The 26,399-nt window shown below is 47.2% G+C and overlaps 2 protein-coding genes across 5 annotated transcripts in view; one reads left to right on the plus strand and one right to left on the minus strand.

Moving 5' to 3' along the window:
• The window catches only part of Rap1a (RAP1A, member of RAS oncogene family), a 78,710-nt gene extending 76,372 nt beyond the window's left edge, over window positions 1–2,338 (plus strand). For all 3 annotated transcript variants that reach the window (XM_060392927.1, XM_060392928.1, XM_060392929.1), the window contains exon 8: window positions 1,654–2,338. The gene's annotated coding sequence lies outside the window, so the exon portion shown is untranslated. The remainder of the gene's footprint in view (window positions 1–1,653) is intronic.
• Window positions 2,339–9,763: 7,425 nt separating this feature from the next.
• Inka2 (inka box actin regulator 2) lies at window positions 9,764–25,504 on the minus strand. Of its 2 annotated transcripts, XM_060392930.1 has the most exons (3): window positions 25,317–25,493; window positions 20,070–20,246; window positions 9,764–14,032 (listed from the first exon to the last, which is right to left on the minus strand). In XM_060392930.1, the coding sequence occupies exon 3, from the start codon at window positions 14,030–14,032 to the stop codon at window positions 13,190–13,192; it is 843 nt and encodes a 280-aa protein (XP_060248913.1). In that variant the 5' UTR covers window positions 20,070–20,246; window positions 25,317–25,493; the 3' UTR covers window positions 9,764–13,189. The 2 variants fall into 2 exon arrangements, with proteins under 2 accessions (XP_060248913.1, XP_021494462.1); XM_021638787.2 differs by lacking the exon at window positions 20,070–20,246 and having other exon boundaries at window positions 25,317–25,504.
• Between the last annotated feature and the right edge of the window lie 895 nt (window positions 25,505–26,399).

Raw genomic sequence — 26,399 nt, forward strand, 5'->3', positions numbered from 1 at the left:
AATTATGTGAATATAACTAAACTTGATAGAGTTAGAAGAGAGGAACATAAACTCTCCTCATCGAGAGTTGATGACACTAACTACTGTCGACCTCTGGGGCCTATTTAGTAGATTGCTTCCCAAACTCCTGATGAGCTAATTTGTACTCCTTAGAGATAGTGACAAGTAAGTGTCTCTCTTAGGGGAAAGAGTTGAATGACTGCAACCCTTTTTTAAAGGAAAAATTGAAAGGAGGAAAAGCATAGAGATTGGAAGGTCAGCTTCTGCCATTTAGGTTGGTGTTACTGAAGAGCTAAGTGGCTTTTTACTAAAACGGATTGATTAAAGCACTGTAAATCATTAGTTTTCTGAAAGTGATTGTTGTTAAGATTACTGGTGTTTGTGTACAAAGAAAAATGAAGAGTCAAGTTGTTAATGTATTGTTTAACTCTTTTGTATTTAATTGTCTTATTGACACTATTACCTTGACAAACCTGAGTTTTAACTTTGCAGTCTCAGAAAATGGTTGTTTTTGTTTTGTTTTTTCTTATTTCTTTTTTTATTTTTTTTTCAGTTTAGATTAAAGGAAAATACATGACTTGGCCTATTGTAATTTTAAAATTACATGAAGTTTAACTTAGCAAAAGAAATCCTGCCTGGGTTTGGAAATAAGCCATTCATATTAGTTGCATAATTAGTTGTACCTAATTCAATTTAAAGAGCAGCCTCCTGGGATCAGCGTTCAGAATGCTTTGCGGCACATTTTGTTGTGATTTGCAGTTGAAGTGCTAAAGCTTAGTGTGGCAGCGCATGCCTGAAGTCTCAGTTCTTCCAGCTAAGGTAGAAGGGTTATTTGAGCCCAAGAGTTTGAGACCATCCTGGCCGACACAACAGGACTAGGGCTAAAAAGTTCTGAGATAACAGGGTGGATTTAAATGACAATCACAACATTTTACCAAGAGTATTAGAATGTTGAAGGCAGCTTATATGTCTATACCTTTAAGTAGAATTGTATTAAAAGATGTAAATTTCTCAAATTTCCCAATTTTAAAGACCTCAGAGAGATATATAATCAGGAGTTTGCCCTCTAAGTGGCTTCTGAAGAATAGGAAGGACCTGCTGATTCTCTGCCTTTGAGTATGGGCTCTTTCTGCCCTCTCTCTGCCAGCTGTGTTAGAAATGATAGTCCCTAATGTGGCATCAGAAATAAGTAAATATAGAAATTTTCATGGAGATTTTATGTAGACAAATGTTGAACTTCTAAAAACTAAGGTAATGAAAAATAAAGTACTGAAATATTACCTCTTTATAGGTAGGGTATTAGATAAGATGTGAAATACTAAATATAATAAAAGCAGGAACAAAAAATTGATTACTAGTAGCTGTTTGTGAACTCGGTCTTTTATATTTGATTTGAACTTTTAGACAGTCTTGTGTACTCCAGACGGTAGTCAAGGTTAGACTTGAACTCCTGATCTTCACGCCATCATGCCTGGCTTATTTTTGAACATGTAATGGGAAGATAAAATAGCTCTTTTACTGAAGTAGCTTGGTGTACTTCAGTTTCTTAGTAACTATTTATTCATGTATTATTAGATATCTATTTATTGACTGCCACCTCTGACATAGAGAGAACTCTTGTCTATGTGTGTCTGTGTTTGTTTAATGTTCCAGATTACAGAAATGAAGAACTGTTGCCTAATTGGAAAGTGCCAGCATTCCAGACTTCAAAAACTAAATCTGAAGAGGCTTCTCCTGTTTTATATATTATGTGAAGAATTTAGATCTTACATTGGTTTGCACAAGTTCCCTGGAGAAAAAGTTGCTCTGTGTATATCTCCTGGAAATAAGACATAGTATTTCTCCTTTGCAATAGCAATTATAACAGATGTGAAATAAGATACTTGACTCTAATACAATTATACAGAAGAGCATGGATGCATTTCAAATGTTAGATGTTACTACTATAATCAAATGATTTCATATTGACCTTTTTATCATGACTCCTCCCTATCAAGCACTAAAAAGTTGAACCATCATACTTTATATCTGTAATGATATAGATTATGAAATCTCCCTCAAACTCATTACAGCAGATAACTTTTTTGAGTCATTGACTTCATTTTATATTTAAAAATTATGAAAATATCATCTGTCATTATATTCTAATTAAAATTGTTTGTGCATAATGCTTTGGAAAAATGGGTCTTTTATAGAGAAAAAACTGGGATAACTGATTTCTATGGCTTTCAAAGCTAAAATATATAATATACTAAACCAACTCTAATATTGCTTCTTGTGTTTTACTGTCAGATTAAATTACAGCTTTTATGGATGATTAAATTTTAGTACATTTTCATTTGGTTTGTGTCTTTTTGTTTATAGATTTAAGTCCTTTATTTTATAATAACTACGTTGTTTAAAATGCAGCGGTAGCTCCTTTCTGCCTGGATTTAGCAGAACACTTGGCTTTAAACCACACTAATTGGTGATTTCTTTAGGAACAGACCTCGCACTTCCTGCTCTAGATATATTTATTCCTACTATACAGTGAAGTACACCAGACAACATAGAATAGTTTTGTATATTCTCTCTTGACCTTAAAGATTGTATCTTATGGAATAAAATATCCCACTCTGTATTATTTTTATATGTAAGAAGATAAGTTTAATACTGTATCAGGGTTTGACTTTGACTATTGCAAATCCTGCACAGCTTGTAATTTCACCCAGGGAATCCTTGCCATTGTTAATTTGTTGGTGTGAGTCCACCAATGAAGTGTTATGTGAAAATTTTCAACCTTGCTTTCTAATAGATGGAAGAACTTGAGGGAAGCGGTTGCAAGTCAGAACACAAAAAGGGATGCGGGACTTGACTACATGAGTAGTGTAGCAGGAGTGATATGACGATGGCTACATCACACTTTAGCTGGCTGTATAGAGGTGCTTTTCTTTTCCTTCCCAGTTGCATTTACAGATATGAGGCTTATGTTGGACATGGACCCAGGGTAATACTACTTGTGTGTTCTCCATGAAGAAAAGGAAAGTAAATGGCTTGTTGGCCAGGTGCATACTGGAGAAGAAAGCAGATTGTGATCTTAGGAAACCCTGTGCCTTGTCCCCAGAAATCAAGGAGACCAATCCTAGAAAGTAAATCTTTGCTCAGGGATCTAGATACGGTCTCACTGCAACTAGGTGTGCAGAAGGTGTTGATGCCTTGCTGAGCGTTGCCAGGTATGTGGACAGCCCATCAGTTACTAAGTCAGCTTTCAAATGTAAGATCAGACCAACCTGAAGAAATGTCAAAAATATTGTTTGAAAATTGGAAATTGTATTCTTTTGATATTCTAATAAACTTAGCTACTAAACATTTCCCTTCTCTTGATCCAGTTATGCATGTCTGTGACTAAGGGGCAAAACCTTAAAATAAACTAAAATTAAAATGGAAGGATAGGGCCAGTTTGTCCCGGTGAGAGAAGCTGGACTTTTTGTTTGTTTGATTGTTTGTGATTGCTTTTTAAATGGGGTCTAGCTTCACACTTCTGGGTTCAGGTGATCCTCCTGCCCCAGTAGCTGGGACTACAGGAATATGTCACTGTGTGCCCAAATTGAGCCACCATGTTTTAAGGACCTTTGAAGTCATTAGACTTTGAAATACTTCTCATGTCTTTCTTTGGCCTTAAAATCATGGACAAACCAATAAAATGCCTAAATACTGTGTCACATGGGTTGTGTAGGTATTTGTTACATTAAATCAAAGTCTCACCAGTAGTGTGAACTGATTTCTGTTAAGTTCACCTTACACTCTCCACTTGGATTAAAAGTAAAACTCAAGAAAAATGCCTTTTTGGCACACAGGAGTATTCAAGGCAGAGTCAGAGCAGTGCAGTGTTATCTAAGGGAAATCTGTACTTGCTGGGCAAGTTGGAAAGGTGTCCTGTTAAGAGAGAGGGTTGTCTTTTTATAGTGTCTTTTTGTGAACTCCTTGGTCTTTGAAAGCATGATTGAAGACAAGATGTATTTTTATAGCCAAAAAGTCAAGAGTCTCCAGGGTATTAAATTGAATCTCATGATGTATATCCATGAACGAATTCCAGAGTGGTGTTTGTGGTTGTTTCGGGTATAATAGCTTTAGTTGTGTGAATAACAAATTAGCTTAATGGAAGCTATATGCTACAATTGGTTTTTTTTTTTCCTTTCCCCAACTAGAACACAAGCAACTTCACAATGACTTGATGCCTCCAATCTATAGTTCTAGAATTTAAATACTAGTGTGTATAATCTTACCTCCACCAGGGGGAGCTTCTGTATCACATGATGCTTCTACCAGCGGTGTATCAGAAGTAGTCTGTACATGCTCTTCCTTACAAAGAGGCTTGGAGTTTACAGCTTACTCAGGCAGGAAAGATACACAAAATTTGTGGGAGATAGGGTTGCAATTAAGCTAGTGAACTGTAGCTATTTGAATATTTTTCTTAATATTTGGAGAAGCGGTGGCTGCTGGCATGTAACTATCATCTCCCCACAGCTCTGAATTCATCTCGGTCTGGCGTCTTCATCTGCCACCATCAGAGGCCACATTTCACCCCTCAGAAAGACTGCCCCTTTTCTGAAGTTGTACTATGCTTGTAAAATTGGGACTTAAAATACTGCTGCTGTGTTGCCCACTTCATTGAAGCAAGTGGTTTGGAGGCCTTTTTCTCCACATATGAACAGCAATAAAATGTTCCGCCTGTCTCGAGTCTGGCCACTTTAAAACAGCTTCCCTGTATACTCTCTCAGGTCAACAAATATTTGTCAGTCATATGTCTTGAGTTTTGGCTTAGGGACCAAGGGACAAAAAGAATCAATGAGTTCTGTGTTTTCCTTCCTGACCAGTACTCATAGGATGTTAGAAAACAAAACGCGCTTTTATAAATTATGTGTTGAAATCAGCATGTGAAGAAATTGTCTCATAACTGGAGGAGGAAAATAATTTTTTTAATATGCTTTATTTGGTCTCATGCTTATTTAAGGTGCTAAATATATAGTAAAATAGCCCCACTGAATCCACAGCAAACATCAAAGAACATGTTGGCTTGCTTGTTCCTCCAGGACTGGAAAGAGCCTGTCTTGTTGGAAGCAAATGAATGTGAGCATTGAGAGTGTCTGACTGCCCAGCTGTTAGCACTAATGTTGCTCAGACTATAAACACAGATATTCTTGCAAATACATTGCAGGTATTAGGTTGGTCTCGGGTTTTTCTTCCTGCAGCTTCATCTTGGATCCATTGACTGTGCAGTTCTCTTAACTCTGTCATGTTCGTATAAGAAAAGCTAGAGGCTTTGAACTGGATACCTAGTTCTTTGTTGAGAAGGCAACATGGATTCTGTTTTCCAGACCCTAATGGCCTTTGAAGGAAACTTGGGAGTTGCAAGTGCTATTGGCTTGTTAAGAAACAGACAACTATAGGCCCAACTGCTAATTGCTTATTCAAGAGACTGGCTGTTCCCATAAAGGAAAAACTTTAATAAACCTTCCCATTTTAAAGAGTTGTGTGGCTCTTACTTTGAACTGTTCAGTGCTTTTCTTTAATTTTACCCATGTTCAAATTCTTACACTTCAGTCAGAAGGCCTGCAAAGCAGAAAAGTGTATGATCTTTATGGGCCTATCAACAGTCACTGTATTTGTACTCTCTGAATACATGGATATAACCATCAGCACACCCAAATTCCTTCCCTTGCAGACTTCTAATGTTTAAGAAATGGCAAAAGATTATGCTGGGGAGATGAGTGAGTGGGTACCCCAAGTGCTTCCTGCGCAGACTCGAGGAGTTGAGTTCAGACTCCTAGCGTTCACACACCCTTGTAAACGGTGGGAAGTGAAGGCAGGTGATCGCAGGGACTCACTGCCATCAGGACTAGCCAGTTTGCTCCAGGCTCAGTGTGAGACCCCGTCTGAAAGCCATCAAGTGGCGAGCGATGGAGGAGGACACTCAGCATTGACCTCTAGCCTTCACAAGCATATACAAAGGCAGGTGCGCATGTGCACAAGGTGCACATACCACAGGCAGATGGGCCAAGCTGCTGAGATCCTGTGTGTTTATTATGACGAGTGCTGCAGATAGATAGATATGTTATACGTTATACACATTATATATATGTGTTTATATATGGTACAAAGGGCAATGGGAGTGAGTGGGTGGAAGACTTATATGTCCCTGTGTTGGGTATGAGGAAGCACTGAAACTGAGCCCGTGCCTGGGAGAAAGGTCTTCACATTGGGAAAAGCTCGAGGGCAAGTGCTTCACTGGAGCATGTGCTAGGCATGTTGGAAGACTAATGAAGAGCTCGGCATGGCTGCAGGACAATGAACAAGAGGAAGAGGACAGTAGATAGCAAGATGAGATGAATTGAGTAGAGGGGGAAATCAGCTTTAGTCTGTGTGGTAGTCATGGCAAGGATTTTAACAAGAGCCACAACAGTAGTAAGTCATCAAGAACACTGCTGAGGGTTGGAGAGATGACTCGGTGCGTAGAAACACTTGTTGCTCTTGAAGAGGTCTCACAACCCAAATGACGGCTCACAGCCATTTAACTCCAGTTCCAAGGTACCAACTCCTTTTCTGGCTCCATGGGCACTGCACACATGCGAATATGTATACATGCAGACGGAACACCCGCACATATAACTATTTATGAACCACCGGCTCCTGACACTTTGGCTCTCAAACATATTAGAAAGGATTAAGGAGAAAAATCTCTTGCTCTTAATTCTGTGTTAACTGACATGGTTTATTCCCCTCAGGGTTAGCACAGGGCCTGACAGGCTGGACATTCAGTAACTACTAACTCTCTCACGCCCTCTGTCCTTACACCATAGGTGGGGCAGCATCACCTCAGGGTGTTTAGGGTTGTGCTGTATCATAACTTTTGGTCCTATCAGGTAGGTACCAGCTTCGTCATTGACATCCCGCTGTCAGGCCCTCCCCTGTAGGTGAGAAATCCACAGGCCACGGTTATTCATGTAGTTCCTGGTCCAACTTGCTTAAGTGTCACTGAGATCTTCCTCTCAAGCTAAATGGGCTGTAGTTTGAAGGAAAGTCTGGGATATGGGAGTGCTAAGCATTCAGCCGTCCCAGTTTGCAAAGTTAGGACTTGCAGCGGGCGGGGGGGCGGGACGACTGCCTGTCTTCTGTGAGTTGTGTAGAGCTAATAGAGAAGCTTGAAGCCACTGTTTGATCCTTAAACTCAAAGCCTACACCAGAAACTTTGGAGTTCTTCAGAGACATGGAACCACTGATACAAAACTGTTTTCTTATCTGAACAGATGCTTAGAATCTCAGCATAGAGTCCCAACAATTGTTTCACTCATTTTGGCCTAGGGCTCTGGGACGGTGAACAGGTTTTTAGGCTAGTGGTGGATGTGATTTGAGTGTGAACATAGTCTGAGATGGTCAGGGAGCTGGTATGCAGGAGTTCAATTAGTGTGCCTCATTTGGAAAACATTTTGTTGCTTTTTTTTTTTTTTCCTAAGTCCTTGGTGCAGGGTTTGGGAGGAGGTGGCTCAGTGGTGGAGAGTGTGCGTCTAGCATAAGCAAGGTGAGGGGGTTCACATCCACGCACCAGCTATGTTCTTGTCTGGTGTCCACCCTTCTCCCACAACTTCCACACAAGTGCCTGTGTTCCTTCTGCCTTTCTGGTAAGCAGGGCCCGGTGGGAAGACAATGCCTGGAGTGTGGCCAGAAGTGAGACTGGAGGTAGAGAAGGCGCTCACCACCCAATTCTCAATTTCCTTCCCTGCTGCCCTGCCCAGCCCACTCCTCCCTTAATAGTCACAATAAGGGGAGGCGGATCCAGCAAACTTGGTGTTCTCATTAGAGCATAGCAATTTAGAAAAACATCCGGGGGTGGGAAGGTCTGGGATCAGATGTTGACAGAAAGGACATCCATGTAAGTGATCCAGGTCAAGAAGGCTGGAGGAAAGGCCAGGCAAGAAAGGGAGAAAATTTGGGGTTTGGGGCAAAGGTGACTTTTCAGTGGCATTGAGAGAAAGGTGGCTGTGGTCAACTGAAAGACCTGAGCTGCCCAATGACAGCATGACAACAGATAGGGAGGTGAGAGAAGGAAGGTTAGATTCCACAGCCAGCCAGAATTAAAATAGAATTGGCTTAAGAAGCCAAGCAATAGACCAGGGACAGGGCACTTATCTACAGCTTAAAGATGGGGTCTGTCTACTGTTTCCTGCTCTGATAGTAACTGGTCATGGCTTTCCTCTTTCCTGGGAATGGACTCTGAAGCTGTGAAAAGAAGAGTAGGAAGGGGGTCAGCTAAGAAAGGCTTGGTCTCTGGCGGTCCCTAAATAGGGTAAACTAAAGATGGGCTCAGCTTGGGCCTCCCTTAAGTGGAGATTACACAGGTCGCAGCCCTGTGCTCAGTATTGGAGGCAGAGTAGTCACTAACTTGGAGGTGCTCACAGGTCTTGAGAAGGAAAGCATGTGCAGAAGTGACTACCAAACCAATAAGTACTGGGGTTTAGCACAAGTCCTATGGGAGGGCTACACAGTGACTCAAGCTAGGAAAAGTAAAAGGCAGTCTGAGCAGGAACTGGACTTGGGCAGACCCAAGCATGGAGCATTTCAAGTAACCCATCTCTTTGGTGGGCAAAGTGGATGAGAAATCCCGGAAACAAAGCCCAGCAAGCCATTTGTGGGTCTACTTGAGCAAGGTTAGGCCTCTGGCACTTTCGGATGGACAGGAAGACAGGCACAGACAACCCCTACACTGTGACGGAATCCTTTAAAAGCTTGGACTTTACTTGGATGAGGATATCTTCCCCTTTGAACCAGCACCTATATGCAGCTTCCAAATGGGTGCCCAAACTGCCATGCCTGTCCAGAAGAGGGGATATGCAGTGTTGGGGAGAGGTAATGATGAGAGGTGCAGAACACTGATTCCTACTGTCCCTGGACAGGGTAGAGTCCAGTCAGGCATCCTGCTTGAGGAGATGGAGAGGAGAAACAGGGATTTTCAAGGTCCCCTGCCTGAGATTTGCCCCCAGCTGTGAGCACACTGATTTGTGGCCTCTGACCAGCACAGAGGTGCTTCAGGGAACATGGGGGGCCAGTGAGGGAGGAAGGGAGGGCTCTAGTTGAGGGGGGACTTTGTGCAGGGACAAAGATGACTCTTTGATGATGGCAACAGGGGTATGCACTGGGCTTAGAGGAGGTGAATGGAAGGAACGTAGTGATGGAAGGGAAGGCCAGGGAGAGTCGGTCTTGTCAAATTAAAGCTTCACAGGGCAGGGGGAGGGGATAATCTCAGGGATGGCCCCTAGAGAAAAGGAGTGGTGTGGCCTAGAAGGAAACTGGCCACCCAGGTGAAACAGCTGGTCGGCAAAAAAGTTGGTTCATTCAGCTCCATCCCTGGCCTGCATTTGAGGCCACAGGTTGTCAGGGAGGGAGAATTGGGTACATAAAACATTGGATGTGTCCCAAAGGCAGCTCCTTAAGCAGTGGGGTCCTCAAGCACCTTCCTAGCCTGGCCCAGGATGCTAGCCTTCCCCACTTAACAAAAAGTATGAGTGTACCATTTGACAAGACAGTCCAGGTGAGCAACATTTGTACAGTGGACAAAGGCACATTCACACCCCTCTAATCCTTGCCGCAATCTGGTGATAAAAAATGTGTACTTTTTATCACAACACCAGGGCTCAGAGAAAGCGCTGTTTATTTTCAGCATTGTCCGTTGGAGTTCATGGTTAGGCAGGAGATGGATGACTGGTGCCATTTCCGTGGAAGCTGTGTGTTGGGATCAAAGCTCTCCATCCCTGGTGCATTGTGAGAGCAGTCCTGCAATCATGCCTGCTTCATAAAGGAGCAGAGGAGCCTTCAACAGGTCATGCCACAAGCACAGACTCACACAGTGACAGGCCTGGCTCTTGATTCCTATCTGACTCCAGATCAGGAACTCATAGAAATACCTGGTGCTGGCACAAACACCCAACTGCCCTGGTTGGCGAGGTCACCTGAGATGAACTGAACAGTCACTTCTGCAGGGAAGCTGCAGCCAGGCCACAGCTCCCCAGACAGGCTCCTGATTTTATCCTGCAGAGAATGTTAGGGTGACTTGAGAATGGCAGGACCCCCTTCTATGGAGCCTCTTGAGAGAAGGTGTGGATGGTGGACAGAGTTGAGCCAAGAATCTGTTCCTCAAGATTAGTTTGGGTTAGAGATCACTCCAATGGTAAACTACAGAAGAGCATGGAGGAGAGAAGAAAGAGAGGTTCCAGGCCCGCATGCCTGTAAAGAGGAAACAAAGAGATCTGCCAGGCTCTACCAACCAGGGAGGGGATCTTCCAGTGGATGCTGCAGTTGGAAAATATCCACAGACTGACCACAGACAAAGAGGCAGGTGGAGCCCCGAGAAGATGCCTAGGGCGACCAGAGGCCTGGCAAGAAATTAGGCCAGATGTAGGCCAGGCCTCCATGCCAGAAAGGATACTATAAGAGCTTCCAGTTCATTTGCATGTCCTAATTAACCATAAAATGAGCCCAAGAGGCAGAATTAAGCTGTCAGTTTCTCTCTGTCTACTTTCCCTCTCTCCTCCCAACACATGTTGCCCTGCACTCTATCTAAGGCCAGAGGCATTCCTTGTCCATTCCACTTCAGCAGTGCACTCTCCATCGCTGTCTCAGCAGGAGCCACGGGTAGACAGAAAAGTAAAAGCTACATGAGGCTGGGTCACCATAATCTTTCACCAAAGCATGACATAGTAGTTGGGACATTGTATCAGCACCTTCCCGACTCAGGCAAAATTCCTCCAATCGAAAATGAGAGTGCCACTTCTCAATCATGAAGACACATGAGTAATCTCAGAGAACCAAATGTTATTCTTGATCTGGATAGGGAGCAGAGATGGACAGTTTGCCAGGTAACATGAACACAAGATTGGAAGTCAATTACAGACTGTTTCAATCCCAGCTTTGTAACTGTGTGAGCTTGAAGGGGTTAACTTCTCTGAACCTATTCTCATAAAATTGGCAACCATTTCCCAGGCACAGCAAAGAGGAAATAAGAAAAATAAAAGCAAAGGTGCCCAGAACCTGTGGATTATCTTGGATGCCAAAATTACTTCCTAATTGTTTTGCTTTGGTCCATTGACTCTTTTCTGGCCGGGAACACCTTTCTTGGTGTTCTTTGGTAGCCTTGGAGGTCAGCAACTGGGTCCTCTTCCATGGATGAGTTCCCACCTTCGGTTACAATGAACCAGGCAGGAGTCTGACGTGTTAGTTGATTTAAACGATATGAATTATGGCTAGTCCACAAAACAAATCAGTTGCACGTGGATGGGGAAGAGGTGACTTGGCTTCCTATGCAGCCTTAGTCCATTTTTTGAGTGTGCCAACCTTTCAGCAATCGGGGTATTAGTCTTTCACATGATCCTTCTCCACAGACATTGCCCAGCAGCTACCAAAGGCAGCCACAGTTTTCCTCCTTCAACCAGAGACAGAAATTCAGGGGATGGAAAGGGACCCTGCGTGGCCAGAAAGCATGAGCCCAGCTGACAAAACTCCAGGCCAAGGTAGATAGGCCTGGTGCCCAGGGAGCCAAACTGGGAGCTGCTTTCCTTTGTTGGCAGCCTGATATGGGCAGCTTGTATGCCATGTCCCTTTGACCCTGTTGATTTATCGGGGAAAATAATTCCAGGTCATTCTAGGTCTGAAAGAGATGGGCACATTGCCTGGCAAAAACGTGACAGATCAAAAACAAAACCCTTTCCTCACTTAAAAAAAAAAATCATTTAACTCATGGGAACTTGCAGGTGACCCTCCCTTCTGCTCTTAGCTCCTCATCCCCCATCCCCCCACTCAGTCCCTCCACTTGGGTCCCCTGGGGTCCAGGCTGCAGGCAGAAGAGCTTCTCTTGTTATTTTTCTTCTCCAATTTGCTCTTAATGCGCTGGGGGCAGCAGGCGGCTTGCTGCTAATTGCAGTTGTCACACCCCATCAAGCTGAGCTGGGTCTGCAGGGAGGGAGGGCGGAGCTAAGGCTTCCTCCAGGGTGGCTGCACCTGAACAGGGGCCTACTTTGTTCTCGCCTGAAGGAGAGGGTGACTGAGGTGGATCCTCTATGGCCCTAGGCTGCCCTGGTGTTGCATGTCTGCTCACTACACAACATGCCTGGCATGGACCCCACCTTGAGGATCCCCTATTGACTTTCAGGGTGATAAGGACAGATGAGGCCTGACGCATCCGGTTCCCTGGGTGACCACAAGGTCTGGACATTTTTCTAAATGTGTGGGGGTTGTTTCTGGGATCACTCCGTGCATCTGCTGCCCTGCAGGAGCATTAAGGGGCAAGAGGGGCCAGGATGGTGTCTCACTGCTGGGCCAGGCAGTGTGTGACTCCAGGGTCCAGCAGTAACCCCAAGGTTGGCCTGACGTGTTTTGCCTCCTGGGAGCTGTGTGTTCTTGGAGACCGCTGCTTCATTTGGTGGGGCATGCCTACTTGGACTCAGGAGACAGCACGTGGGTGAAGGCACATCACCCATCCTCTGCACTTTGTGGGAGATATGGGAGCCTCTAGGGCTTCCTCCTCATACAATACACACCTTTCCGCTTGTTCAGTCTTTTCCCCAGCACCCACCTGTGGGCTGGAATCTTGAACCTAGAAAGGGCTGTGAGTAGGGATTTCCCTCTTTCTGGAGCTCCATTCTGGGAGAACGACCCTTCAAAACCCCCTGCCTGTAGCAGTGTCTCGTCAGGGAAGCAGACCATTAAAATAGTTGGGGGCCCCTGAGACAGGCCTTTATTGGGAGTTACTCTGGGAAACCTGAGGGGTCAATGCCTTATTTCATATAGAATGTTCGAATGAGGTCTAGGGAACATAATAGAGGAATGTCACAGACTTGCCCTGGACTCATCGCCTGCCTCTCCCAACTATTGTCACATCCAGCCTCAAACAACAACAACACCATACACACACACACACACACACACACACACACACACACACATACACGTGTGCCCACATGCACATAAATACATTCTCTCAGCTCAGCCTGCCCTGTGACAGCCTCACCCCACTACTCTAGTGAGATCTGGCTAAGATCTCTGCTTTCCTTCCTTCCTGAGGATGGTTACTCGCATCTGGCCTGAAGACGGTGCACTCTGCCCTCTTTTCCCCAGGGACCAGCATGAGAACGCCTTTTATGTTCATGAGTATCTCTTGAATTCAGACCCAAACCGCTGTGTTAATGTCAAAGCCCCCACGGGAGGGTTCTAAGGCCTTGGGGCTGCTTGTGGCAGGGGTTTCAATGTGTCTGGGCTCTCCTGTGCTTGAGAAAGGGAACCGTCCAGAGCCCTTGGAAAGGCTCCTCTTCTTGACTTTCTGAGAGCGTCCTGCTCGTGACTCAGAGACCATGGGAGTCATCCAGCCTGGCTTCTCCTTGAGCAGCCGGTCTCGGTCAGGCCGCACACTACGCAAGAACTTCCTAAAAATGTTGGCTGTTAGGGCAAACTTGCGACCCAGCTCCCTGGACTGGCCTTTTTCTCCTTTGGGTTCACTGGGTCCCCCATTCTCACCCTTCTCCCCACCCTTTTCCAGTTCTGGTAAGTCTAGCCAGTTGCCCACCAGGTCTGCAAAAACATTGTCCCCCAACACCAGAGGCTGTCGATTTCTGCCCCGTGACATCAATGTGGAGGTCCAGTCATCTGGTTCCACCCACTCTACCCCCTGTTGGGTACAGCTTTGATGCTCCAGCAGCTGTGTCTTGGGAAGGGCAGCCAGCTCCTTCCCACAGACACTCCTATGGCATGGAAACTTGGGGCTGCTGTCAAAAGAAGGCTGGCTGGAAGAGGGACAGGCCGTGGGCGCAGCAGGACGTCTACTACCCTGCCAGCAAGGGCACTCAGGCTGATTCTGTGAGCTCTCAGGGCAGCTGAAGGCAGGCGCGTCTCCAGAGATCTCCAGCTGTTCCAGTGCCGTCTGCACCTGTAGGAGCTTCAGTTCTTGCAGTGCGCCCATCATACAGTTCATCTGATCCTGTAAGCCATCCCCCACCTCCTTCATGGACATCTGCAAAGAGAGAAAACACGGGGCATGAGTGCTGGGGCTACAGGGAGGCTTACTCAACAACAGCCTTGAACCTCAACCTGCAACCTCTGAATATACTCTTCCAGGGTCTTCCAAGCCTGCCATTAGAACTTCATCTGTACAGTCTGCTACAGGGCAGACCTGTCCTGAGAGGAGGAATCTGAGCCCTGCTACGGCTAGATAAGAGAAATAGCATTGACAGCACTGAACTAACCAAGACAGGCACTGTCCTAGAAGCTGTTCAGATGTTCTGCCACATGCTAAACCAACAGTACACTGAAATTACCATTGAGTTAAAAATGTATTCAATACATCTAAGTCACCAAACATCACAGGTTGGCCTAACCTACATCAAAGCGCTCAGAACTTCTATTAACCTACAGATAGAAAACCTATACAAATTCTATTGCATGATAATTGCACTGAATGAATGCATCTACAAACACACACACACACACACACACACACACACACACACTTTGCGGGGGGTGAGGAAGCAAAAGACCAAAAACAGAATAGTTAGCCAGCCACGATAGCTCATACTTGTATTCCCAGTACTAGCTTGGAAGTACAGCATAAAGGAGTTGAGGCAGGGAATTACTTTGAGATCAAGGAAAGCCTGAGATATGTAGTATGTTCCAGACAAGCCTGAGCCATAGAGTGAGACTGTCTTAAACAAAGAAATGGAGAAACCTAGAATGGCTTCATGGGTATGCTTTGTCCAAAAATCATTAAGTTGAGGACCGGCATTTTATGTGTTTGGTTGGTTAGTTGGTTTGTGTGTGTGTAGACATGCATATAAATATATATATTTATATATACATATATTAAAATATATGATAATAAATTACCCTATTTTAATCCTGTCAACTGCTCTTTGAGATTATGACTATTATTGCTTCCATCTGAAAGTTAAGGAAACTGAGGCCCATAATGATTAGGTAACAAAAGATGGAGCTCAGTTTAGTCTGAAGGTGTACAAAGTGGTACCAGCATGACTAGAGAGGCTTAGACGTTAAAAGCACTTGCTGCTCTCCCAGAGGAGCCAGGTCCAATTCCCAGTACCCACATGGCAGCTCAAAACCACATGTAACTCCAGTTCTTGGGAATCTGATGCTTTCTTCTGGCTTCCTCAGGCACTACTTTCATGTGGTACATAGACCTACACAGGCAAACCACTCATGCACATAAAATAAAAAAAATAAAGAAAGAAAGAATGATAGTAGCCATGCTTGTCCTCTCTGTGTCATTGCTCCCTGGTGAATAAGGGCGGCAATACACGTGTAAGAGTATTTACTATGTAACAGGATCTGTACTACAGCAGGCGTCTCATCTCATTCAACTTCTGTAAGCTCTGGGGGGGTTGCTATTCTCACTTCATCAAGTAAGCAAGCTGCAGCAGGAGGGAAGTCAGGGACCTGAATCTATGCAGCTCAGAGAGCCAGGACTCAAGCCCAGGCCTGTCTCAATGAGCTACCATTGCCTGCAGATGGCTGGGCAACAGGGCCAGAGCTGAAGGCTACTGTGTCCTCTATGGAACAGTAGAGAGGGGGAGGGAAAGGGACACTAGAGAGAAAGGGTAGGCCTGGGGCTTCTTCTAACTGTTCTTCACATATGACTGGTCAGGAGAGAGTCCATGGAACTCTTTTGTGCCAGAAGCCCCTGCCCAGCCCTGCCCCAGCCCTGCCCAGTCCCCTCCCCAAGCACCTGTTCCCTTATGCTGGGCTCCAGCATTCTTTTTGCCTTCTCAGCCTTGCTGGATCTGAATCCCATGCCAAAATCAGGGATTCTGGGGCCGGTTCCCCTAACCCCATGTCCTAGGTGCCATCTGGAAGGGGCTGAGAGACTGACTTGACTTGGGTGAGGGCCCCGCTTGGAGGCTGGGGAGGAGAGGCCTCTGATAACATTCACAGAGTTCCTAGCCCCTGTAGCCAAGCTGCCTTAGACCTGCCAGCTCCCTCCCCACATCCTGATCAAGTTACTCACTGCAAGCCTCTGTTCGGGAACCATCTGTTTTTAAGCCCCCCAGAGACCCATGGGATCATCTTACCTCCCAGGCTTGTCTTAATGCCCAGACCTAAGCCCAAGGCATGGGGGGTGGGGGGCTAAAATAGTGGGGGACACAGAAGTGCTACAGTGTGGGCTGTCAGCTGGCCCTCTCTGGCTTCTAGATTAAAACTCGTGCCAACTCTGGCCTGGTAGGGAGAGATCTGTCCAAGCTCCCTTGAGCCAGCAGCACTAAAGGTCAGTGGAGGACTGTCAGCCCCCGAGGGCCAGGAGGCCTTTGCTGGGCTGCAGAGATTGCCCTTGCTCTGCGCACTTTCCTGAGACAGGGGAAGAGCTGACAGCCATGGGATTTTGCTGGGGCATGTGTGTGCCATTTGAAGGGCAGGGGTGGTGGTGCAGCAGTAGCAGGAGACACAGAACTCATAGAGTAGCTGTGCCTGCCATTGGTAGGCCTTCTCCTGACCCCTTCCTTTCACGTAAGCCCAGGTACTGCTGGTATATAACACAGAATGGAGCTAGAGGCTCTCGGATGCAAACCCAGCTCAGTTCCTTCCTGACAAATTGTTTTGTTTTGTTTTCCCTCCAATTGCCCCATTCATCCCCACTCTCCAATGTACTCCTTTTCACCTGGAATCTCTGTTCAGTCACTGGGTTCCTGTCTAACTTATCCCTATACTGGGTTGGAATCCTCTTCCCCCGGATATCCTGCTTATTTCCTTCCATGCTGGGAAACGCTGCAGAAGCCTCCTCCAGACTTCCAGGCTCCAGACCCATGAGTACCCGCCTCTCCTCCGGATGCCTATCTCCATCCCGTCACCTCACTCGTAGTTCAATTATAGTGAGTCTCCAGACTAACATGACCTCTAGGCAAGACCCATGCTTGAAACTGTAATTCCTGGAATCCTTATCCATGTCCCAGACATATCCCCACCGGGCTCCTCTCACGGCATCCTCTTAGATCCGTGAGGTACATGTCCCCAAAGTACTACTTCTGTAGTGGACCAATGTCTTTCATGGTTTAAATGCTCCAGTTGCTCATGAAATATTTATTGAGTAGCTACTGTTTAAAGGTAGAGACTGAGATCTGCCCGTCACTGTATCACCCCAGAAACCTCCTGACACTTTGCAAGGCACTCCTAAGCCGTATATGGGACTTCTGACTCTCTTCTCCACATCATCCCTCTAAATTGTTTGCTACCTGAAGTCTCCTGCTAGAAAGAGAGAGAGAGCCAGGTCCATTTCCCAAGGTTTCAGTTCACCAAGCAACAAAGAATCTAAGCTGGTAGGTTTTCATTAAGAAGGAGGGACACAGTCAGGCCAGAGGTAGTGGGAGGAATGAAATGACCCTATTCAGTCTCCTCCAGAGTGGAAAAATACATAAGAAATAATGCTGACATTTGTATGGTTTTCCAGTAAGAACGAATGCGTGTGGGAATGTATGAATCCAGGGTTGTCCATTAGACAGAGGCTCCTTTTTATGAAAACAGGGGCGGGAATTGTATCCATATTGCAATATTCTCTCTTGGTTCAAAGCTTGGGTTCTAGAAATGAAAGGAACAAGGTTCAAATCCAAATCTGTCATTTAGTGGCTGCATTTTTTCCCCTATGGAATGTTGTTGTTTGTTGATTGATTGTATTTTCTATAGAATCTTGCTATGTAGCCCATCTTGGCTTCAAATTCATAATTCTTCTGCTGTAGCCTTCCAAGTGATGACATTATATGGATGAGCTACCACACCCAGCTCAGTTTCTCCTTTGGCCTCAGATTCACTGGAGATGGTCTTGAAAATCTCATCCTCCTGCTTCCCCCTCCCAAGTGCTGGGATTATAGGCACACCCTCCATGCCCAGTTTTATGCAGTGCTGGGAATCAAATCGAGGACTTTGTAGTACACAGGTATTCAAACAACTGAAGTTCATTGCCAGCTCTCATTCTCAATTCTTTAAAATGGGAATAATAGTACCTGCCTCAATAGCTACTATGCAGATTAGATGAGGTAATAGTTTTACCTGCATGGCCTAAAAAAAAAAAAAAAAAAAAATCAAATGCAGACTGGCTGTAAGACTTCCAGTGTGCTTTCAAAATATTTCTCCTTCTTCTTTGGTGAATGACAGGGTTCCATGTGTCATATATGGTCTGACCAAGGAGAACACCTCTTTTGTCCAGCCCTGCCTTACCCAGGCAGAGGAAGGGAGGAAGAGGAAGCTCTAGCTTCCTCCTGACCACTCACACTGACTTCCAGAAGTCCAGCCTTGAGCAGAGGACATGCTGACACTAAAGGGAAGGCAGCTATGAGAGGGAAGCTGTGGGAAGCTGGGAGGGCCAGGGGCGGTGGAAACAGGAGCATCCTCTGGGCCACGACTGTGAGGGGAGCCAAGAGGACATTTCCCACCAACCCCAAGGGACTGATGTCATCCATGGAGAAAGAGCCAGAGGCTGTGCTGCTCCCTTCACTCAGAGCGTGGGACCATCTGGGATCCCAGGGCTTTTCTTGTCTTAGGATGAAAGGGGGAGGAAGGGAGCAGTGTGAGGTGGGAGCAAAGGAACGGGGTTAGCTTAGACAGCCAGAAATAAATAGTTCTGAGTACCAATCTCCATGCTGGAGGCCTCTTTGTATCTCAGAGCTGCAAGGATCAAGTCATGTCCTACTTGCTCTTAGGACTAAACTGGTGATATCCTAAGATGATCTGATTGGTTCTCATCTGGGAAGATATGGATCCAACAGCCCTGCCTCCCTTGCAGCTATATACTATCAAATGCAAAGTCCTTAAGCATATCCTAATGGAATCTCCTTGAGAAAGGTGTCAAAGGTTTCCTCACCCCAATCTTTGCTGTCATATCACCCCCAGTTCATCGCTTACCTCCTGCCTTGCTTAGGATTCAAATTTTTATTCTATATATTTTCTGCATATCAAATTTTAGTCTCTCTAGCTGCAATCTATTCCAGCCTTCCTGGTGTGGTGAAGAGTCCCATGCTATAGCCTGGGGACCCTGATGGGATCCTAACTGATAAACTTGGCACTTATCATTGGGCCAATTCACCTGTGTTCTTTAGGTTGCGAACTGGTGATGGCCTAGTACCTCAGAGCTGTAAGAGGGTTGACATTTCAACCCTCCTGTGTGGGTTATGTGCCCCTTCCTTTGCATCGCTGAGCACCACTATTGCTCTGGGTGGCTGGCTACACAGGAGAAAGAAGCCCTTGATGGATCAGGAAGTTAAGAATACCCTCAAATCATCTCTTCTAGAGCCACCACTACCTAACATTCTTTTTCAATCCTTCACTATAGTCGCTGTATCATGAAGTGATTTAAACTCCTATTTTATGTTTTACTTAAGTCTATTAATGTTATTTGTAACTGATGTGCTTATAAAGGAATTCTCATGAAAAGTATAGCACAAGCCATCAACAGGTGGTAGCTATAAGTATACATGCACCATGACTCTTGGGAGGCTTTTTGGTATGAGAACAGTGATCCCAAGACTGGGATCCTTCCTGTAGGCCAGTGGGCCCCATTGATATCATGGACCACTTAGTTTCATGGAGTGCTGTGGGAAGCCAGGCCAGTCAATAGGAGGTGGAAGAAGGAGTTGCCATCAGATGAGGAGGAAGAGTGGGAAACTACAGTCTGAAGGCCTGCAAGCCCCAGTTCTGTCCCTTCCCACTGAGGGCTCCTAAGAGAAAAGATCAACTGCCTGCCACTGCTCAGCAGATCCCTCCATCTTGAGTCGTGGAGCAGGAAGGAGCCCTGGGGTCAGCTGTCTATGGACAGACCCTCCCACCAGCACTGGCTGGGCCCTTTGTGGCGTGGGAGGAGAGGCATTAGGAGATGCCGACATCCTCGGCTCTTTTCCCAAGTCCTGCCTCGGGCCCCTGACTGATCCCGCAGCTGTGCCCTCCTTCCATCCATCTCACGCCCTCTCGGAGCTCAGCCGGAATCCTTTGACACAGGCTCAGCTTTGCCCATGGACTTGGCAGTGTGCCCTGCCTCCCTTCCCCACCCCATTACTCACAAAATCTCCACACAGTTCCTTTCAACCCCTGGGGAAGCCAGGAGGAGGTTCTGGGCCGGAAATGGGAAAAGCCCCACTTTTGCCAAGTGACCCATTCTCCAGCTCAGTGAATAGGGACCTTCTTGACTCTTGGCTCGAACTTTCAACAGGAAGGTAACATGGAAACGCTGCCAAGAGCTGCAGGAGGGGGGAGGGTAAAGACAGGAGGAAGTGAAGGGTGAGAAATGATGAGCCTACTTTCCCAAGTGAACCATCTCTTGGGGTCACATGGTCAGGCAAGAGGCAGATGGGGAGAGAGGCCCAGTATTGCCTGCTCTGGAAGGCCAGCCTCTGAGCCCTAGCCAGCCCTCTTTCCTTTGACAACATTAGCCCCTCTCTCCTGCAGTCAACTAAGAAACCTGAAGAAGTCCCCTGCTTTTCTTCCTTCAGTTCAGATCATCATACTCTCTTTCCTGACCTCTTCAAATTCATGTTCCTTCCTCATTTGCTTCTTGCCCTCTCACCCCACATCCCAGGTCTCAGGATATAATACCTGTGAGCATGCTGCGCTTCAGTGCAAAGAAGGAAAAGTCAGTCTTTAGCATGACACTCAAGGCCTCCATTTCAGCCTGTCACCTGCTCTTTCCCTGTGTTTAGTCTGTGGTCCAGCAAACTCAAGTTGGGTCTTCAGACATCCACATGACCTCGGCCTCTGTGTCACCTGCCTATGTTTCATTATGTGCCTGGAATGCTGTTTACCCTTGTGTAGGTCCCCATTGGTGTCCCCGGGTCTCATGCATGTGCTGTGTCTCCACTACAGAACACTTGCATCACATAGCTGGAGGTTGCTTCTTCTATCTCAGAGCCCCGAGCCATGACCCTTACAGAGCGAATACTCCCCATCTCTGCACATCTCTGCATATCCCATCGAGTAGGTAGGAACAGCAGCTCTGTATTCGTCTGTCTAGATCTGAATCCAACCCTCATCACTTACCATCTCTATGACCTTGGCCACGTCTCCTAAGACCTTGTCCAGTCTCTATTTTCTTGATCTCGAAATGAGACTAAAGCTGGGCACAATGGCCCACACTCTAATCTCGGCCAGTCTAGGTAAACTCAGGTTGTGAAACTCTGTCTCAAGACAGCGAACACACATACTCACACTCTCACACACACACAATAATGAGAGACAAAGAGAAGACAATAGTAAAAATACAACTTCCTAGGGTTGGACAGTGTTATTTGTTTGGCGTAAGAACTCTTCTTTTTCAGCACTGAAGACTGAACGTAGGCTCTCCCACCTGCTTGGCAAGTGCTCCATGCGAGTCTCAGCACCAGGCCTGGTATTTTAACGTCAACATTCATATATGTTATCTTTTCTATTAAACAACTAGACCCTCCCCGAAAACCAAATCTGGTTCTGTTTTTATTTGTGTCCACAGTACTGGTGTCTGGTCAGTGCCTTAAACCAGTATGAACTCAGCAAGCCTATCTAACTCTAACACAGTTTTTCAAAGACTGGGTCTGCTAGCACACACCTCAGTCTCGTCCTCGGAAGTCTAAGAGCAGGGGACTCTCAGGTTCAAAGCCAGCTTTTACTTACGTTGTCATTTACTCTTCACAGTAGCTACATGAAGTAGGTATCTTTAATAATCCCTTCTAAAGACGGGAAAACCATATGCCAGGGTCAGACAGAGCCAAGGTTTGACCCGACCCCAAATCATATATCCCTACTGAGCCCAGACTAGCTGACCCGGAAACTCTCAGCTCGCTTTCTTCCTCTGGGGAGAAAAAGGAGGTGGGGCTCACACACATAGAATGATATGTTTTTACAGAGGCTTTTCTTTGTTCTTAAAAAAAAAATGCTGTTTTGCTCAAGACTTGAGAGCTCCAGTCCTAACTTTTCCACACCCTTCTTTCCTCCTTATTTTGCCTTTAGGCCCCATTCCTTAGTCATAGGCCAGAACATCCTAAACTTGTAGCCACTAGTGACTAAAGAATTGGCTGCTGGGAATACAAGGTCCCTGAAAGGACCTTACCTAGCCTGTGAGAAAGAAGTCCCTTGGTTGCTTCCCCAGGGCTCAACTAGGATAGACATTTCATCATGTCCTCCTAGAACACCCCCCTCCTCCAGGCAGTCTCCCCAGCCTGTCTGAACTTCTGGAGTTCTGATCATTCAAGTGTTTTGCATCCAGTTGTTCAGAACTGATCTGAACTCACAAGGAACGGTCTATGAGCATCCTCTGTCTGCTTCCCCTGTGTGCCTGTGTCTACACATTTGTTGGAACCCCACATGGAAGCCATGTATTAGGAACAGCTGGTCCCAAGGCCTGTGTTCAGGCAGGCCCCTCATTGGCAGCTGGAGAGAAAAGGGGAGTGCTGGGCATTGCAGCCCCTACCCCACCCCCAACCAAGAAGTGTGTCAGCTGCTGCTACTTTTTCAGCCACATTTCATTCCTGAAACTCAACCCTCCTCCCCTTGTAGGCAAAGAGGAAGGACCAGCACTCTGGCGATCAACTTCATTGAGCCAGGGTCTCTGAACTCTCAGCCTCTCTCTTGCACTTTCACAATGCAAGTTTTGTTGTTGTTGTTTTTGCTTCAGGAAATTTGGCCATTTGGCTCCATTGCTTTTTCTGAACCAACTCTTCTTGGTTGAATTTCAGTGCCAAGGAAGGGAGTGGATAAAAAAGGAGACTACAGAACACCCTGGACAAAAGCACAACCTGTTAAGGTCACCTTCTGCAACAGGTTCATCCCACAGTGTCCGCAGGCTGTTCTTGAAGAGAATTTAATGAAATTAGCAAATATAGACCTTAATCAGAATTACATGAGGCGTTCCTGGGCAAGAATCAGGAAATATACAGTCCTTTTGGATGGCAGTTCAGATGCTGTCTGGAGTGAAGCAACTCCAGGGGGAAAGCCTGGATGTGATGGATGCAATGCTAGCCTCACGATAGCCCTAGAGTATAAAGAAGCCCAAAGTTCCCTATCCCCGCCACAGCCAAGCTCTGTGAACTTCAATCTACAGGCAGCTCAGGCCCAGGCTAAAAGCACTTTGTTTTCCTCTTAGCTCCAATTGGGAATACTGAGGCACAGAGATTCGGCCTTGCTACTTAAACACTGAGGTGAGATGTCAAGGAGGGAACAAGATGCAGATACTCTGTCTATCACTCTGCTAGGACTCTTCTTCAGTGAGCTGGCACGAGGGAGGGAGTGGAGTACCACGGGGGTGAAGAACTCCCCCCAACTGAGTGTCATTCTGGGCCCCAGGCCAGGCAGTTGGCTTCCTCTCCAAGACAGTCAAAGGCTGGAGATGCTCAGACAAAAGGCCAAATAAAAGCTGATGTGGAGTGGGGTGACTTTATTCTCTCTCTTTCCTTCTCCCAGGCACAAGAACCCAAGACCTTGGTAGGGGTTTGCAAATCAAAATCTGGGAACTTAGCTCAGTGCAGATTTTTTTTTTTAATTATCTTGACAGACTGTCTTCCTCCCCTCACCACCTCCCACCTAGAGTGACATAAAAATGCAAATCAGTAAGATTTAGAAAATTCATTCTCATGCCAGGAACACCCACAAACCCTCTATAGATGCTGATCCTGATGTAGGTGGCATGGTCCCAGGTTCCAGGCACAAAGAGGATTATTAGATTCTTTTCTCAGCATGGGCTTTGGTCCTCAGCCATTGTCTGTAATGATCTTTGTCTTCCTGGGACTGGCCACATGAAGTGGGAGCATGAGCACGGGATGTTTACGGGCCAGGACCACCATCCTGAACTAGCATGGCATGCCTGTGAAACCTGACAAGGTACAGGGCGTGATACAGAACAGCAGCAGTGGATGCTTTGACTCTCACCAAAGAAGTGTTTTGGGGGGCAGTAACTTTCCTATCTGAGTGTCAGACAGAAAGGGCTCAGGAGGAAGGAATGAAGAAGTGGACGGACAGTCACCTGAAAAGCAGACTCAGACACGGACAGACAAGACTAGTGCCAGGGCGTCTTGATCAGGGGGCATCAATGAGAATGCCTGCTCCTTCATACTCCTTTCTCTACCCTACTGCCACCAAAGCCTGCCGGTAGCACAGTGCCCAGCAGGCAGAGCAGAGCCTCTGCAGACAGGTGTGGAAAGGCTATCTTGGGAGCTTAAGAGGCTGGAGCTGGGCACTGTCTGGATCCAGGTCTGCTGTGGACCTGGGTGCCTGAGGGACCTGGCTCTGAGAAGAGGAAAGAAGAGGGGGCAAAGTGAGTCAGGAGAGCCTACTGCCGTGAGAGATAAAATGAAAGAGACACTGAGAGGTGCAGAGAGAGGAGGAAGCTAAGAAAGTCTCCATGAAGGAGGGATGGGTGGAGTTGTGAAAAGACCCATGTGCCTACCTATCTGCCTGAATCCTGGTGGTAAAGGAACACTAAAGGTGAGCGGGTGGGGTGGGAGACAGACAGACAGACACAGAGAAAGACAGACAGACAGAAAGACACAGACACACAGAAATCAGAATCAACCTGGCCTCCCTTCACACTCACTTCTCCCTCTTTAGTGATTCACACACTCCCCCCTCCCCAGGGTAGCATACTCACACTCAGCCACCCAGCACCCCGGGGCCCTGCACACTCCCAGCACACTCCCCAAGCCCAGACCTGACATCTGGCCGGGCCTCCACAACTCCCGCTCCGCGATCTGCCAGGCAGTACCCCTCCTCCCCCGTCATTACAGCTGCCACCCCCCTCCCTGCTGGCAGACAAGCCCGGGCAGACAGCCGGCCAAGCCTGCCCCCGCAGCCGCGCCAGCTCTGCCAAGCCCAGCAGAGCTGGGGGGCCCCCCCGGACGGTGCCAGCTCCCCACGAGTGAGCGGTCCAGGCTGACCTCCTGCCCAGGGCAAGGTTCTGTCCGCACCCTGTAAGAGCCCAGCACCAGAGCATCAGCGCCCGCCCGCTGCCTGTGCCTGTCGCTCCTGCGACTCTGGGCACTTGAGCCTTCCTCCATCTGTGTGCCTGTCCTCTCTGGGTGTGCCCTCTTTTCTTCTTCGGTTGTTCTGTCAAATTCAGCCTGGCTGGCTGCTCTGACTCCCTGTTACTTGCTCCTATCTCGTCAGAAATCTTTGACAAAGTTTCTTGCCTCTGAGCGACGGCCCTAACCTCTGCCTACCAGTTGGCATCCTCCGTCCTCTCCTCTCCGCGCCCGCCCCCGATGCACAGAGCGCGCGGGGCCCAGGCCAGGTACTTAGGTCTGGGTGGAGCAGTCCTTCCTGTCCCCAGGCTCCTGCTCCGCACTTACCAGCTCCTGTTTAAGGCGACGCAGATAGCAGTCCATGTCCCCGCTGTCTTCCTCATTCGCCCATTTGCCGGGCTCGGGCTCACGAGAAAGTAGGGTTCTCGGTGCGCTCCGCGCCCCTGGCCGCGCAGAGCTGAACCTCAGCTCCAGCGCGGGGACTTAGAGCGGCGTCCCCCGCCGCTGCTGCTCGCGGCCCGGGGGAGGGGCGGAGGAAAAGCGCCGCAGCCAATGAGAACTCGTAAGGGGTATCTTTGGCCAATGAGAAGAGTGGCCCCGAGCCGGGCCACCAGAGTAAGTCTGTCGCCCGTGCTGCAGCAGCCAGCAGCCAACTTTTCGGGGACCCGCAAAAGGTCTTGGTTAGGTTTTGGGCACTGTGGGGGCGGTGAAACCTCAGACTGCCAACCGCCCCACACCCCAGTGAAGTGCATCATCAATTACAAGGGACAAACACGTTTTTAGGGGTGAAGACTAGGCGTGGGGCTCAGGCAGGAGGGTCACGTTGTTTAATATTAACTGAACTCTGTTCAGAGAAGAACAAGCGTCTCTCTGCAGTCCCTCAGATGCCTTTTCCTTTCTAATGAGGGCCCTGGAAATTCGGCTCCACTGAATCTCCTCCGAGCCCACTCCTAGGTCTCAGCCCGAGTGGTGGTCTGCTGTGTCCAGAGCATGGCAGTAGACCTGGAGATACTAAGTAGGAGAGACAAAGTCTCAGCCTTTTATCTGGGGGAAGAAGGAACTATGAAACAAACAAGGAAATATGAGGATGGTCGCCACAGAGAGCGAGTTTGAATGAAAGATTTAAAAATGGGGTGATGGGAGCTGCTTTCAATAAGGTATGCGGGGAGTGGAGAAACAGGCCTTTTCGCTTCCCAGAACGCCCTGGCGCTGGGCTCCTTGAATTGGAAAAGGGGAAAGAAAATTGAAGATGCTCTGGCATCTCCCTGACACCCAAGTTCCGCCAACTTCTACTGGACCTAGGGGGCGGGGCTGCGGGCACAGCAGATGGGGGCGCTTCTGCAAGCTAGCCCCACTCGGGATTCCCTAAGCGGGCCTCCGGGACGCTTGCCCGACTTGAGTTGCCCTTGG

Source organism: Meriones unguiculatus, chromosome 10 (genome assembly GCF_030254825.1).
Source record: "Meriones unguiculatus strain TT.TT164.6M chromosome 10, Bangor_MerUng_6.1, whole genome shotgun sequence".
Classification (NCBI taxonomy): domain Eukaryota; kingdom Metazoa; phylum Chordata; class Mammalia; order Rodentia; family Muridae; genus Meriones; species Meriones unguiculatus.

Bases quoted from the DNA above. Each gene is read 5' to 3' on its own strand.
- Inka2 (XM_021638787.2), bottom strand. From the start codon at position 25,352: ATGGACTGCTATCTGCGTCGCCTTAAACAGGAGCTG. The intron at 14,033-25,316 runs GTAAGTGCGGAG...CTCTCTTTGCAG, and splicing joins GTCGCCTTAAACAGGAGCTG to ATGTCCATGAAGGAGGTGGG.